The 17,328-nt window shown below is 49.2% G+C and overlaps 1 protein-coding gene across 2 annotated transcripts in view; it reads left to right on the forward strand.

Moving 5' to 3' along the window:
• Positions 1-17,328, forward strand: part of GPSM3 (G protein signaling modulator 3) — a 100,373-nt gene that overhangs the window by 76,637 nt on the left and 6,408 nt on the right. For both annotated transcript variants that reach the window (XM_078645861.1, XM_078645860.1), the window contains exon 4: positions 1,878-2,040. In XM_078645861.1, the coding sequence (XP_078501987.1) occupies positions 1,878-2,040 (163 nt within the window). The remainder of the gene's footprint in view (positions 1-1,877; positions 2,041-17,328) is intronic.

Genomic DNA, 17,328 nt, shown 5'->3' on the forward strand with positions numbered 1-17,328 from the left:
TTACAAGAAATATGACATGGGTATGGAGTATGCACTGATTCAGGGAGACGCTGACAGTGGGGTACGGTGAAGCCTGCATTTGGACTGTGATACTGTTACTGGAGTATAGATTACTGGACAATGCCAGAGAAGGAGACATTGGCACTGGGGAAGGAGGTTCACTAGTTCAATGAATATACTGACTCTGGTGTGGGGTACGCACAGACTTGAGACGCTCACACTGGGGTACGGTTGAAGCCTACATTTGGACTGTGATACTGCTACTGGAGTATAGAGTACTGGACAGTACCGGAGATGGAGAGTGACACTGGGGTAGGAAGTACATTGGTACAGGGATATACTGACACTGGTATGGGGTGAGCACTGATGAGGAGAGACGCTCACACTGGGGTATGGCGAAGCCTATATTCAGACCGGGGTACTCCTACCAGAGTATACAGTACTGGAGAGGGAGACATTGGGGCAGGGAGTACACTGTTACAGGGAATGTACTGACACTGGTAGTGGGGTGCCCTGACTCAGGAGAGACGCTCACACTGGGGTACGGCGCAGCCTCCATTCGGACCGGGGAGGTGGCAGCTGGGTAAGGAGAAAGGTACCTGGGGGCCGTGAAAGCACCCATACTGTGAGGCCACAATCACATCCCTATTATGACACCCACATGCACACTACAGGAACTAGGACAGTGAGACACACACTCTGGGACAGGGGAATATGCATCCTGCTATGAAAAGCATACAGGGACATTCTAAAACCATCACAAGCTTTGTAGTAGGAGACACGCGGCTGGGGAATCATATGAAGTGGGACACGACGTGTACTTTGGGACAGAGATTACTCTACTTTGGGACAGAAAAAAGGCAGAAGGAGTGACACTAATAGGGCATCAGAGTCTGAAACAAAGAAATCGTGGTAACTGGGACAGAGGGACACCGACTGTGGGACCTATCCAGGAAGCACATGGACACTGATGACACAGTCACTTACACTGGAACAGTGGAAGGAACTTGGCGGATTACATGGGAACATCCCCGGTGGAACAAGGAGACGGTGGCAGTGGGTCAGCAACATTCTGTGGGATGGGGCCCAAGCGTGCAGCTTCAGGGGGACTGTTTGGGATGTTACACCCCTCTAATAAATGTATTGTATAGAAAATAATCGGGAACAGGTATAGCAGGTAGGGTATTGTGAGGTGTTTCTCTGATTTCATTTGGGGTTTTTACACATATACACACACAGACAAATAGACACACACTCACCTTTGTCTTAAAGATCTTAAAAATGGTTTATTTTGTCAAAATATTGAGTTCTAAGTACCCCTAACAATCCTCACTCCTCTCCCTGTCTACTGCTCCTGAAGCCCCCCTCATGCTCCGCTTCTTATATAATGTATTTTAATCAGTGTGATTGTTGGAAATTCTGAAGCACCTCCGTGCTTAATTTGAGACGGTGGTTTCCGGTGCTCAGCACCAGCACTTAATCATCAACATCTGCACTTTTCATGAGCACCAGTTAAGGATACATTCATTTATGGTAGGCATGGGGACATTAAGTGATTTGCCCAGAATCACAGGATGTTGAGCTGACGCTGAGAAACGAACCTGGTTCCCCAGCTCTGAAGTCAGCAGTTCAGGCCATTACACCATATCCTCTCCCCAATTTCATGGTTAGTAGTTCGTTCTGTTTTCGGCAGCACTAACAGGAGAAATTGGCTGGTGCAGGCTGCCTCCTGAAGAGAGCCCCATTACTTATTAATTTACAAATTGACCATTGAGCACCCTCCAATCTTACTGACCAAGCTAAGCCCCTGAAAGGGCCAGCCAGACCATTGCTGTTGTACCTGGTGCCTTTTTCCCATGGATCTTTCTGTCTTCCAGGAGTCTCTAGCCTTGAGCGATACTGAGACGTTCTTCGACCAGATCTGCCATTTTCAGAGCCGAAGGATGAATGACCAGCGATGCTCCTTCCGGAAGAAGCGGCGGGGCGATGACCGCCCCTGGCAGTCGGCCCCTGCCACTCCCACCATAGAAAGGAGGACAGGTGAGCTGACATCAGTCAGGGCGCGATTGTAAGCAGGGATGGGTTGTGGACAGGGCCACTGGAATTATGCGGCTGGAGAGGAGCAAATTATGCGGCAGGGTTGAGGAAATGATGTGGTCAGAAATGGCAAATTATGCGGCACATTTTTTTATAGTATTTCTCCATTATTTCGTCATTTTTAAACTTGGTAATACTGTTTGGGCATTTGTGCACCTAATTAGTACCATTGTAATACCCAATTATAGCATTGAACAACAAAAAGGTGACCAGTCCAGCATTGCAAAGCGTCTTTCAGTGAGCAGCAACACGTGTCGCTGCATTTTTGAACTGTGTAGAAACTATTTTTTTGTTTGTTAAAATCTGCAGATTATGGGGCAGATGATGGATTATGTAGCAAATATGGTAAATCTATAAGTATGCGAAAATCACAGCAGTCGCACATTCGCATAATTCCAGTGGCCCTGGTTATGGACGATCTCATACTATTTAAGCAGCTGTCATTGATAAAGATCAATTTACAATGGTCAGGCGATTTCAGTAGTTGTTTCCTAAGTTGAATTTGCCCGGCGTAAAACGCCTCTAATACCATACGAAATTACTCAATAAAGAGGCAGGCGCTGGAGACTGGAAGACAGGAAACAAGTTTTATTCCGACGGAGTGGAACACATCAGATCGGACAACAAGGTATCGTCTCGAGGTGCTCTCCCAACCTTTCTGAGACCTGGTCTTTTATACACTGGTTCAAGACATGTGAACGTCCTTTATTACAACAGGGACATTGTAGAGCATGAGAACGACATCACCGGCACCCCCCTCCCCAGTTCCGGCCCCTTCCAACACATGACAACAGTAGAGACCCTTTCCCCTCAGATGATCGGGAGGGGCTATCACGCAGCTGAGTGTTCTGCCGATCTCTTTGGAATGTGTGCGCCTGATCGAATCTCTGGGGGTGGGGATGTCATGATCAATAGTGGCCTCTTTCAGGAGAGGCGAGTGCATGCAGTAGTGGGCAATAAACTGTATCCTCGGGCTAGAGGATGACCAACGTCAGTACTGACGTTTAGGCTCAGAGGAAGGGGTCATCAAAGGAGGGGTATTCATGGACAGAAAGGAGGTGTTGGTCAGGCGCGGGGTGCGATTCTCTGGGACAGAATCATGGGAGGGGAGGGCTTATGACTTGTGCATGAGAGAGCGGGGGCAGTCAGGGTGCATGGGGGACGCTTGCAGGGTCAGGGAAGTGCGCTGATGAGCGATCGTGAACAGGGAGACCATGGTACCTAAAATGGCTGTCGTGTATGCTCGTACGTGGGTCTGCAAGATGGCGTAGATAATGTTTAGTACACGAACTAAATTTCCACAGTCCTCCCTTTAACATGTCTCGCCAGCTTGTCAGTTTGGATCAATCCCCATGAGACCCGCACCTCTACCTCGTATAGGGGACTCATGCGCTCAGGTTTAAAGTTCAAAGTCTTAGGGCACATACAGTTGGAAATGAGTGCACATAAAGGTGGTAAACATTGAATACCTAAACAACATCCACATAGTATCGTGATTGGTATCAATAAAAACGTGAACAGTCTCCATCCCCAGTTCTTTAAAGTGTCCCAGAACCAGCCTCCAAGCGACCATCCTTCCTGTTCCTGGTGAACCTCCGAGGACAGTCTGTGGAGGTGTTCGATTGCTTTTTAGACTGAAGGTGAGTTATCTGGCACGTAGGTGCAACAGCTGGAGCCGATGACACGGCATGCACCTCCACGGTCGGCCAGAACCACATCTAAAACAAGACGGTTTTGAAGAGCCACCAGGCGGACTGCCTGAAGCTCAGCCGTGTTGTTGGCGAGGACGCCAGCGGTGATGTTGATGGTTGTTTCTAATGCCTGAGTTAGATGTCGGATTGCGCGGCTATTGGCCATTGGTCCCCACAGAGGAACTAGTCCCTTTGCTGCATCCAGGAACTGTGCTCCGGTGGAGTCGGCTTGTTCAACATCTTCAGCGCGCTTTTGCCGGTGGTGGTTGGCTGGGGCCACATACGTGGGAGGAAGAATGAAGGCGATGTAGCACGTACCCTTCCAGCCTTTTGGAAGCCACGTGTAAGCTTTGGTGCCACAAACAAAGTACATATTCGGGGAAGCAACAAAGGAAGGGGGTCAGCTGAGGCCAATGGTTTGGTGATGCGGCAAGAACTGTGACCCACCAGCTGTGTTCCTTGTCCTTCGAGGCATACGAGCCCTGTGACATTGATGACGGACAGGGCCGCAGTCAGGGTGGCAGCCGTTTGTTTCCGCAGGTGAGAGAAGGTGGATCTGGCTGGATTGTGGAGCACTTGCATTTCGACCCTTTCTTTGGCAGGGATGTTCGTAAGGAAGGTTGAACCTGAAATTGCGGGACAAAAGGGTTTTCCTGTGTTGTTCAGCCAGAACCCATAGTAGAAGTGCGACACTGTCTGACCAGAAGCGGCGTTGTCCTTGTGGGTTTCTTGCATGAGGATCAACCAGGCGAGGCAAGAGCCGTGAACTGAGAAAGGTGAAGGAATAAAGGGGATGGAGTGTCCGGTAGCATGTGGGAGCAACCCACAGATCCAGCAGTTTGTGGCATTTGCAGCAAGGTTGTGCTGGTGCAACAGTTGTACAAAGGAATTGTTCCAGAATTCCCTACGCCTTTCTCGAAGCTGAGGTGAAAGGGTGATCAGGTGGTGCTCTTTCACGGTGGTTGGCTGGACAGTGGTCGGCAACATTTGGTGAGCGGGCGTGCTTTCCTCCAGGATCCAGAAGGAAGTCATGAGGAGGAGGCAGAACAGGGAGATAACAAAGAAAGCGATTGTCTTTGATCTGTGCAATTTGTCAGTCTTTGGATTCCTATAGTGGGTATTTCCTGTTGCTTCCGATGTCTTCTTATCTGGCGCTTCCATCATCTTCTTATCTGGCGCTTCCATCATCTTCATCTTCAAGGTGCTCGGTAGTGGGCAGAACCCCAGACTTAGTTTAGCTTCTCTCCAGGTAACCCTTGGTTGCTTTGGGTCACCGTTCTGAGACTTTTAACTTAGTCAGTGGCCTACTTAGCCGAAGCTCCCTCCTTTCGACGTAGGAAATACCCTTCTCGAGATGGCACAGTGGGGTCAGAGTGTTTTGAAAGTTCAAGTGCCTCGGTATCAGGATAACAGTTCAGTGATGGTCGGTCTTTGTTCAGGAGCTCTTCTTGGGTGCTGACGTTGTCTGTCGTAGCCAGGGTTGAGGAAACCTTTTTGCAGTGGTGGGCGTGCAGCCAGTGCTTCTTCCCCTCCACTCGAAGAGCCGTCCGAGTGGTGATCAGTACTTGCCAGGGGCCCGTCCACCGGGGTTCCAGACTCTTCGCTCGTTGAAAGTTCCGGATTAGGACGTAGTCACCCGGTTGGATATCGTGACCGGGACCCCTGGAAGTATCGGGGATGGCCTGCTGCACCTGTTGATGAATGACAGACAATGTCTTAGTTAACTTGTACAAATAATCTGACAGCAGGACGTCGGGGACGTCATGAATGGAGGTTGGTTTGGGGGCAGTCCAGAGGTTCATAGGCCGTCCAAACACAACTTCGTAGGGGGTCAAGTGATGTTTAGTGGGGGTGGAGCGCATTGATAGTAATGCCAGTGGAAGGGCATCTGGCCACTTAAGTCCTGTGGTGGCCACTATTTTTGACAGTTTCAGTTTCAGTGTAGCGTTGTGTCGCTCAACCAGGCCAGCGGATTGGGGGTGGAAGACCGCATGGAACCTTTGTTTGACCCCCAACCCCTTCAGGATAAGTTGGATAACTTCAGCTATGAAGTGGGGGCCATTGTCGCTCCATAAAATTCGACAAAGGCCGTAGCGAGGGAAAAACTCCTTCAGTAGTACTTTGGCAGTAGTCATGGCAGTGTTATCACGGGTCGGATAGGCTTCCACCCATTTGCTGAAGGCACATACAATGACTAATACGTACTTCAAGCCTTGGCACCTCTCTAATTGGATGTAATCCATCTGGAGGACCTCAAAGGGGTGGTCGGGGATCCCAAACCCTCCCCGGGGTACCACAGTTCCTTTCCCGGGGTTGTGTTGCAAGCAGATAAGGCACTGTTGGACTAGGCGTTTGGCTGAGTCGGGGATCTTGCCATTGTGCCAGACTTTGGAAATGAGTTGGATCATGGGGGCAGAACCTATGTGTGCAGGGGAGTGTGCCATTGTCAGTATGTAAATGTAAATGTAGTATACTTGTAAAGCGCACAGCTGCCCCAGCAACGGGGCGTCCCGGCGCTGTATAACTCTGGGGAACCCGTCCTGGCTTTCCCTGTGGGATGGTCCCTGCTGGGAGTTCCCAAGGTGGAGCCAGGCATCCCCGGAATTGGTGGGGCCGTTGTGGAGATTAGGCAAGCTAATGCCCAGAGTTGCCGAGTGGAACCCCTGATTAGAGTAAGCACTGAAGCGAGAATTATCGAGTCCGCTGACCAAGGTCCACGACCCTGCCGCGTCGGGAATTGAACCCTGGTCCCAGGCTGACTTCTGCTCTCAGGCCTGCCGCCTCTAACCAGTGAGCCACACTACTCCACCTATGGGGATCAAGTATGCATCAGGCAGCAACCATTTGTTTGTGTCCTTTGTCCGCCAGCAGCCTTCATCGTCCCTTAGACCCACCCGTGCCCACTCAGTCAGTTCGTGTGGTGTGCCGGTCGATTGGATATCCCTGATCGTTTCCCTAGCGTCGGTCCATTTTTCTGCCTGTGACCTGGTCACATACATGCGTGTCGTGGCCCTATTCTCAGCTGTGGTTCGGGCGGTGATGTCGGCCAGTGCGTTGCCCTGTCCCACTAAATCTGTCACCTTTTTGTGTGCCTGGCATTTAATTGCTGCTAATCGTTTGGGGAGGAGAACTGCTTCAATCAGGGCGGAGACTAGATCTCCGTGAAGGATGGGTGTACCATGGGACGTCAGGAATCCCCTTTCCCTCCACAGGATCCCAAAATGATGAACCACTCCGAAGGCGTACTGGCTGTCCGTGTAAATGTTCGTCGTGGTTCCTTCTGCTATGATACATGCTCGTGTGAGGGCAATTAGTTCTGCTGCCTGTGCTGATCGTTGTATGATGCAAGCTGTTTCAACTACTGTTCGAGCAGTCGTTACCGCATAGGCAGCAGAAGTGGTGCCGTCTTGAAGTTTGATGCAAGAGCCATCTACCCATAGTTCTCCGTCAGGATCTGTGAAAGCAACGTCTCGTAGGTCAATTCTACTCCTAGTCTGCTCGTCTGTGAGAGTCACGCAGTCGTGTATAGGGGGCACATCGGGGTCATTTTCGGGCAAGGGTAACAGTGTAGCAGGATTCAATGTCGTGCATCTCTTCAGAGTGATGTGGGGCGCAAGCAAAGTCAATTCGTATCCTGTCAGTCGTGCACTAGTCAGATGTTGAGTCTTTGTCTGGTTCAAAAGTGTGTCAACTGCATGGGGTACTAATACTGTGAGAGGGTTCGAAAGTACAATTCCCTCACTCTGTCGGATAGAGACAGCAGCAGCGGCTACTGCTCGAAGACAGGCTGGTAGAGCTCTGGAATAATTGCCACCAATGCCTTCTCGCCTTCGGGCGATATCCGGTACTGTGGGAGTTTCGGGAGTATTGCATCTGGTCGAACAGTTATGTGTACAGGATCGATCATCATTCGTCCCACATCTGAGTCGTTTCTGGCCCATAGGTGCGGGGGTAGCGAATCGAGCAAGGATAGGTCAGCATCTGTTAAAATGTACATATGTCGTGCGGGGTAGGGTCCGGACATGTTCGGGTTGTCGTACAGGATGACTCGGACTCCTTCCGGGGAACACCTAATAGTAGCTCGGAAATGTTTCAGTAAATCAATACCCATAATAGCGTCAGGGGAGTTGGAGGAGAGCAGAAACGTCGTGTCAGTGGGATTGTTTCCTAGGTCAAAGGAGATAGGTACAGACAGGGGGTTAGTGGAGGGCGTCCCATCGAAACCTATCGAGGTAATGTGTGAGCCAGACAAGGGTGCCCTTGGAATCAGTCGTTTTGATAACACACTACGTGTCGCTCCGGTGTCTACCAAAAATGGAGACTTTGTACCCAGGACCTTAGCGGTGACATAAGGACCTTGCTGGTCTACACAGAGCTCGACTGGATCCCTCCCTTGCCCCTGGCAGTCCTATGCAGAGTCGTGATCATTGTAGTCATCGGACTGTTGGCACTGATTCTGTCGGGGGCGGTCAAATGTGTTTGGTCTACCAGATCGGTCATTGGTGGTGTCGTGGGTCTGTCCTCGTCCCTGCCCTCCAGTTTTGGGCCCATTCGTCATGTCCCTTGTCTCTTTATTTTTAATCAGTTCCCGAAGGGCTGGGCATTGAGACTTCCAATGTCCAAATTCTTTACAAAATGCACATTGGTTCTCATCAAGGTCGGTTCGTGGAGCGCCAGGGGCAGGGTTGCGGTCTCTAGGGGTCGAACTCCTAGGGGCATTCGACTGGTAGTTCCCCCTATACCGTTCCCTCCCTGTGGTCACTCCCTGTAGTTGTGCAATCATTACTCGTTCCTTTAGGTCCTTTTTCTTTTTCTCAGTTGCCCTTTCGTTCTCATTCTTTTGGTGTTCGTAATACTGAGCCATCTGAAGGATAGCTGCAGGTTTAGAGGCTCCCCAACTACTTTCGCTAGTCTGTAACTTTTGGGAGACCTCTTGCGATAGCCCTTTTACGTAGTTCTGCACGAATAGGTGTTGTCCGGTTGCGTTGGTCATATCTTGGCCACTGTAGTCGGAGAACACTGTTTCAAATCGGGAGAAGTATTCTGATACGTCCTCCTGAGGTTTCTGGCGGCAGGCCGTGACTATCGACCAGTCTACCTTCTTTTCTGGGACCAACGTTTTTAGCTTCTGCACTATTTTGTCGGGGAGTTCCAGTATGTCTTTTAAAGGTTTCTTTCCGGGCTCTCGCTGCCTATCTAGTTCATCGAGTTTTGTCCAGGTGTGTCCGAACAGCTCTGTGTGGTCAGTTCTCCGGATTTGCTTCCACACATCAGCCGGCAGACACAACCCGAAAAACAAATCCATGTCCGCTAGAGTCATTATAGTTGAGCCCAAGGCTGTGCCTAATTCGGTATAGAATGCTGTAGGGTTTTTCCTTAAATCGGGCAGGGTTTGTCTAAAAGTTAAAATATCTAGCCGATCCCATGGTTGGTAAACCCAGTTGTACACAACCCTCCCTTTGGCATCTGCATGGTTGATATCATCGTTTGTTCCCTGACCTCTCGGGGGAACCCAATAGGGGGCGGCTTCTCTGATAGGCATCATAGTGTTGGCTGCTCCTAGTGAGGGTTCAATCGTCTCAGGGACTGTGAGCTTGACCTCTGGTTTCTGCTCCGCGAGGTGGCGGAAGACCTCAAGCATTTGCATGAAGAGGTCCGTCATATCGCTTTCAGCCCCATCTCCGACATCAACCTTTCTATATAGAGCCGTCAATTTAGCAGGGCCTTTAGTCTGGTACCTATCCTCATATGCGTTCAGAGTGTGGTAGCTGAACCGTAAAATAAAATGCCGTCTGTGACTACCGGCATGCGAGTTGTGCATATTCATCGTATATTCTTCACTCTCCCTCCGTTCTACCAGGGTTTTTGCTATTTGGTCGATTCCATCCCGCTCATCTTTGCTCAACCTATTTGGTCTGGCTGTTAATTGTTTGCCAGTCTCAAGTTCATCTGGTGTTGTTACCGATGCGGCTGGTGCGAAGACCGTAAGAGTCGGGGCACTAGCGCTAGGGTTACCCTCGACTGCACTCTGGACTGGTGAGTGTTGTGCTAGAGGCTGGCAGGGAGCATAAGGAGGAGGCATGTAGATCATTGGAGGACCGAGCAGTAACTCGTCATTTGCCCGTTGTTTGGAGGGAACCTCCGGGTAGAGCGTAGGGGTGGTCCTGACAGGGCATTGACCTGTCAGTCCTGATTCTTGCGTTTGTTTAACTTCCTCTCTTCTTCTTATTTCTTCATCTAATTCTTTTGCGGCCAGATGGGCTGCTTTCCGTAATTCTTTCACTGTTTTTGCTTCCTCTCTTTTCCTGCGATGCTCTGCTTCTTTGCGCCACATGCCGATACTATCGAGCATAGTGGGCGTTGCCTTATTTATTTTTACAGCTGTTTCTAGTGTTTTTATTTTATTTTCATCAAAAGAACCTATCAGTGGCCACTGGCTTTCAGGATCCCTTTTTGTATATTTATGCCATAACTTACTATAAGCTATAGTGACTAGTCCTTGCTTAGTAAACATGTCCTTATTAGGGGTGCCCTCCAGTGGAGCTGGATGGTTCATCTCTAATAAGCGGTCCGGGTTGACCCAACTATGAACCAATGGGGAGAAGATAGGCATGACGGATTACCATGGGGGGCAAAAGCCTGCACTACCTATCTTTTCACTATTTGCAAAGACTGGACAGAATATTCTATTCTACACTATTTGCAAACAGAGAATACCTCCCGAAAGACCCAATTCCAAACAGTCAATGTTTGGTCAAACAATCAATCAATGAGGAACGTAATAGGTACGACGTGTTAAAGGTTTGCGTTACCTACCCTTCACTTTCTGCAAAGGGAGAGAGAATATTCCTATTCTTCCCCGTTTGTAGGCAGAGAAGATTCCTAAGAGAACCAACTTCGAACAATTCAATGCTCGATTCAATCAATCAATCAATGGGGAGAAAAACAGAATAGGCACGACGTGTTAAAGTTTTGCGTTGCCTACTCTCCCCTATCTGCAAAGACTAAACAGAGTATGGCGATTCTGTGTTTGTTTGCAAAATAGAGAATTTCTCAGAGACAAATAAGTAATACTAGTATTATCAAACAATCAATCAATCAATCTCGCAATTTTGTCGTGTGTCACGACCTTACCCGGACCGCATGGACAGTTTCTCGTCTTCCGCTTCCAGCGCCCGATCGTCCTCTACTCTCTGTTGCTATCGCGGCACTCCTGGTGGTTCCCAGTCAGGACCGTAGATCACTCGGGAGAGGTCTGCTCGGAATCAGTGAAGTTCAGATGATCGGCTGTCAGACGAGGGTCTATCGGACAGGAGCTCTTCCGATCGTTGCAGTCGTTCACTCTGTCATCGGGACCTCTCCCACTGGATCCACGTGTCGCTGATGGGCCCCACGTTGGGCGCCAATTGATAAAGATCAATTTACAATGGTCAGGCGATTTCAGTAGTTGTTTCCTAAGTTGAATTTGACCGGCGTAAAACGCCTCTAATACCATACGAAATTACTCAATAAAGAGGCAGGCGCTGGAGACTGGAAGACAGGAAACAAGTTTTATTCCGACGGAGTGGAACACATCAGATCGGACAACAAGGTATCGTCTCGAGGTGCTCTCCCAACCTTTCTGAGACCTGGTCTTTTATACACTGGTTCAAGACATGTGAACGTCCTTTATTACAACAGGGACATTGTAGAGCATGAGAACGACATCACCGGCACCCCCCCCCCGAGTTCCGGCCCCTTCCAACACATGACAACAGTAGAGACCCTTTCCCCTCAGATGATCGGGAGGGGCTATCACGCAGCTGAGTGTTCTGCCGATCTCTTTGGAATGTGTGCGCCTGATCGAATATCCGGGGGTGGGGATATCATGATCAATAGTGGCCTCTTTCAGGAGAGGCGAGTGCATGCAGTAGTGGGCAATAAACTGTATCCTCGGGCTAGAGGATGACCAACGTCAGTACTGACGTTTAGGCTCAGAGGAAGGGGTCATCAAAGGAGGGGTATTCATGGACAGAAAGGAGGTGTTGGTCAGGCGCGGGGTGCGATTCTCTGGGACAGAATCATGGGAGGGGAGGGCTTATGACTTGTGCATGAGAGAGCGGGGGCAGTCAGGATGCATGGTGGACGCTTGCAGGGTCAGGGAAGTGCGCTGATGAGCGATCGTGAACAGGGAGACCATGGTACCTAAAATGGCTGTCGTGTATGCTCGTACGTGGGTCTGCAAGATGGCGTAGATAATGTTTAGTACACGAACTAAATTTCCACATCATCTAGAGACGAAGGAGATATGACTGAGCGAGTGCTGCAGCCAGCTGAAAATGAGTTCTATGGCCTGGCACAGCAGGTTCACTTGTCCTCTTGGAGCTGTGCCCATTTTGATACAACTGCAGGATAGATCTGTACAGGCAAGACTTACTAGAAACTTCGCAGAGAGTTTGACATCTACTCAGAGACAGCCATGCTTGTTGGTGACAGTCATGGGATTAAAGAATAATATGAACAGTAAATGGTCATCCGTACCAACCACTTGTTCATTCTGATGGGTCTGGTAGCAGAAGGCAGAGGCCAGATAGGGTGGCAGGGAGTGACAGAATTCCAAGCAGTGGCGGCTGGTGGCATTTGAAAGTGGTAAGGCATGAAATATTTTTCATACTGCACAGCGGCGAGCGAGCCCCAACAACCTATGGGGGATTCGGGGGGGGGTTCTTCCCCGAGAAATTTTTGAAAAAAGAGTACATTTGAGAAAGCAGGAAGGTTAATAAAGCAATTGTGAACATGTTCTAACAAAGACAGTGACTGGCAAAACTGTCAGTCTAATCGGATGCATATCAGACGCAGGGCTACCAGGTGCTCTGTCTATGTGTGCCACTGTGTGCTATTCTTTCACAAGTGATGGTTTGTACTAAACTGAGCTGGTATTCCTTGAATTCCACGAATATCATTACTGCAGATAATGAAAGACACGGAGCCCTTAATTCACTTCGGAGGCATATGTAGAGTATTACTGATTGATGATGTAGGTGATTGATTGCATACATTTAGAGCAGTGCGTACAGGGACAGTGGGCCAAAATACTCCACCACAGCTTACCTTGGGTGGCTACATCACTGAGTATCTGAAGACCACCCCATACCCACACTAGAGCAGTGCGTGTATGGACAGTGGCCTGAAGAATCCGCCACAGCATAACTTGGTAGACCACTCCATACTGCATACACTTACAGTGGGCCGGAAGACACCGCCACAGCATACTTTGGGTGGCTAAATCACTGAGTCAGTGGAGACCGCCCTAGTGCAGTGCGTACAGGGGCAGGGGGCCAGAAGACACCTTCACAGCATACCTTTAGTTGGAAGATCCCTGAGTCAGTTCAAACCACCCTATGCCAATCATAAAGCGGTGCATACACTGACAGTGGTTCAGAAGGCTCGACCACAGCTTACCTTGGATTGGACGATCCCTGAGTCTGGAGACCACCCCGTTTCACTGATAACATAAAGTGGCTAAGTACAGCAGATTAGGTGGACCGCATAAAACAACTACTCCCACAAAGCACCTATTTGTGACTGAAAGCCCATGATAGGAAAATGGCTTTGTATCAGATTGGATGGATGTTTCAACCCTAAACAGACTAGCAGTGGGTAATATGAAAGCACCTTAACATACCTGAACAGCGCAACCTGATGCCGGGAGAACCCCTACATGCATTACCTCTACCACGTCTCATGTGTTAAGGCATCCGCTCGGATGGATCTGGGCACAGTATGTTTTTAGATGTCACCAGAGAGTCAGGGCACATAGAAAAGAAGTACTTCATAGACATCCGGCTGGTAAGGTAGTTAACTTTCGGTAATCCAGGGCCTTGCTTCGGAGAGAGTTCTCGCTTGTCGCACCATTGAGCCCTTTCCATTGTATTTAAGTGTATGCCCTTTCTCTGTTGTACAAGCACCCCAATCCTGTAAATATTGATCCTGTAAATATGTCTCTTCACTGTTGTCTGTAAATCCTGGACTGAAATACGTTTGGTTCTGCACCCTGCAACCTCTCTGAGTCTATAAACGCTGCACAAATGTGAGCTGCATTTCCTGTCTATAGGTTAAAGTGTCTCTTAGAAGCCTCCTAGGACGACGCCTTGTACTTGGAAAGCCTCGGCCATGCTAGGGTCAAAGCCCTCCCACTTGAACCCTCAAACCAAGCCGATCAAACAGTCAGGGCCCACATCATTGGGCTAGCTACGCCTCCCCTACTTTCCAGCATACCTGCCCGACTGCCTGCCCACAACCAGGCACTTCTGCCTTCCCACAGTGCGAGAAAGCAGTGGGGTGATGCCTTTCTGCCATAATGGAGGGGCCGCCCCTGATTCCAAGTCTTTGTTTTCACATCAAAATCTCTGTGTGACAGACTGGGGGAAATGTGTGGAAATTGGGTAAAAACATAGATATACCCTAAAATATTTTAATTCTCGCCATGAGTGCGGAAACTCTGCCATGAGTGCGGAAACTCTGCCATGAATGCGGAGACTCTGCCATGAGTGCGGAGACTATGCCATGAGTGCGGAGACTCTGCCATAAGTGCGGAGACTCTGCCATAAGTGCGGAGACTCCACCATGAGTGCGGAAACTCTGCAATCGTAACTTTACTACACATAAGTACAAAATATATGGCTGCATGTGCTCAAAGGGGCAGATTTACAAACCCCTTGTGCCACTTTTGGCGTCACTTTTAACATGGGAAAAGTGATGCAAAAGTGGCACAAGGGGCTTGTAAATCTGCCCCAAAGTATCCAAGAGCAGAGAGCATGGTGCCCACTGCATTCCTACAAGGAATGCAGTGGGCACCATTAGTAAGCAGTAGTGTTATCTTGGGTCATAGTCTAGGGGGTAGGAGCAGGGTAGGTACATAGCCTAACCGATACAAATAGCAGCTACAATCCTATGCGGCTCAGGCGCAGTGGAAGCTGAAGAGAATGAAATGAACTGCATTGCTACCACGGCCCTCAAACACGACCACCGACCGACAACCCCAGAGTGGATGGCACTCCCATTGGGAGAACTACGTGGGTCATCTCTTAGACGGCAAAGTCCAACTCTCCGGACCCAGTTATGAGTACAAGAAACACACAAACGCTGTGGGGTAGCACTCCAACCCATTGTTGATTTGCTCACCGTGCCACCTCAGTTTGGACTCTGACATATGCAAATCAGTCTTGACCCTGCTCCTCATGGGAACAGTCTGTCCTGAACTACCAGGCCAGATCCTTCCTGAACCGGAACATAAGCAACCCAGGACTTGTTTTGCCCTAGTTATGGGCTCATCAGCTGAGTAGAGCTTGAATCCAGTGACACAGTGAGAATAGGACCCATGTCTGGGCATATCAATGCCACTTAGGGTGGTACATGAAACACACAGTAGGTGATGGGAGGCTGATTGCAATAAGTCTAACCACTGGCAATCGCTCGGGTAGAATTCTAACCCATCGTTCTTTTGCTCACTATGCAACCCCAGTTTGAACCCAGTCATATGCAAATCAGTCTTGACCCTGCTCCTCATGGGAACACTCCAGCCCGAGCTGCTAGACAGGGCCTCCCTAAGTGGCATGGGTATGCCCAGACGTGGGTTCTGTGTTTACTGTGTCAGCGGAGCAGGGTCAAGACTTGTTTGTATGTCTGTGTCCAAGCTGAGGTGGCATGGTGAGCAAGAGAATGATGGGCTGAGTGCTACCCTCAGTGATTGGCAGTGGTTAGACTTATTGCCAGCAGCCTCCTATCACATTTTGAGTGCTCCAGTCTTGAGTACAACATAACCACACACAGGGGATCTCCCTTGTTGGAACTTGATCGTACCTACTCTTGCTACGAGTTGAGAGTACGAAGATGAAGATGGCACCTTGTTCCCTGGTTTATTCGCTGTTCTGGCTCCCAGAGAAGCCACTCCCGGCACAGGCAGCTGCCCTGAACTGTGGTGTGTTCCTGGTCAGAGGGGAGGTGCAGGGCATTCATTCTTGTTCTTCCATTAGCTGGAGTTTACATTTTCTCAGAACCATTAATTTACTTCAAAATTGGTGTCCTGGATGGTATGTCGTATCACATTGTTGCATTTCTATGGCGCTTCCCTACCCTTGACAAGGCCCCAAGGCGCTTTCTTGTTGCTGCTCCGTTGATTCTGCTTGGCCATAGAAGGGGGCTGTTTGAGGGGGCACCTACGAGTGATGTGCTCTGGTGTCAGTGGTGAGGGCCAGAGCACAGACTGAGGGGGGCAGCTTTGCATCATGCATAGGACTGAAACAGCCTGTCCTTCACTGCCCCAGGTCCCCAGAAGGCCATGGAGGGGCCCTAGTGTCCATGGGAGCCTGTCTGAGAGCCTGCATGTCTGGACAGAGAGGAGCTCCCACCAGGGCAGGTTGTGTCACACATGACAGAGGCACAGCTAAGCCACGAGCAAAACACAATATGGATCCCGCCAGGAGCAGCGACAGAGGCCTTGGCCGCTTAAACCAACTTTAATATTACTTGGGTTCCATCACGTAGCGGACAGAAGCCCAACCCCTGGAGGCGCTGTTACACCACCAACCAATCATGTCCGCCCTCTGAAAACTCTGTTAAACTAATTATTTATTTATTTATAAAGTGTTATATAGCGCTAGCTAGACCCGTGGGTATCAGAGCGCTTTACATACACAAAGGAAAATAAATTTTTTTTTATCACATCGCAAGATATGAGGATGCTTAAAGATATAAGCAAAGACATAATACTTATGTATACAGTTGCAAGAAAATACAGCTGGGTATGAGTCTCATTTCGAGCACTACAGTAAAAACCTTTAGAATAAACACCAAATAAGCTTCTGGATGTCACTTTAGAAGTCTCTGTGACAACAAAATATGCTCTCTTGACTATCATTTAATGGTTGGTCTGGCCACAGTGGGAGTCCTCCCAACTTCCGGTCTCTGTTGCAATGCAGCAAACACATCACACACAGGACCTTTGTCAGGACAGCCTATTGATCAAGGTTCAACTTTGCAGCTCCAGAAACAGCAGGAAGTGAGCGGCGGCCTGTGACATCATCATGTTGCAACGAGGCTCTTACCACACTGCAGGCTGACAGCTGACCTGGCTCAGAAACAGACGGCTGGTGTGGCACTGCGAGGCCTTCGGGACTGCCTGGTGTCCTGATCTAGAGGTCTCATGCCTGCCACTGTTAGAAAGTTCAGCAGATGTTCTTTTTTGTGTCCGAAGAGGCATAACAAAGAATGCGTTGTTTTTATAATCACAATAACATTTTTATAGCGCTTCGTATTCCTGTTTCTGCAGTTTTGAGGCGCTGTAAATATCAGGTGGTACTATTACACAATTCACTGATATATATAGTTGAAAGACTGGCTTGGCTATGCCGCATTTGAACTATTGACTCGCAGATCCCAGCTGTCAGCAGCGAGGGTCATTTTGTAAATAATATGTGTACCTTACAGTAAATAACCGCAGCAGCATGGGGCCGAAACAGAGACATACATGCACGCTCACTAAAAATGTTCATAATAAGAA

This window comes from Lissotriton helveticus, chromosome 5_1 (assembly GCF_964261635.1).
Source record: "Lissotriton helveticus chromosome 5_1, aLisHel1.1, whole genome shotgun sequence".
Lineage (NCBI taxonomy): Eukaryota > Metazoa > Chordata > Amphibia > Caudata > Salamandridae > Lissotriton > Lissotriton helveticus.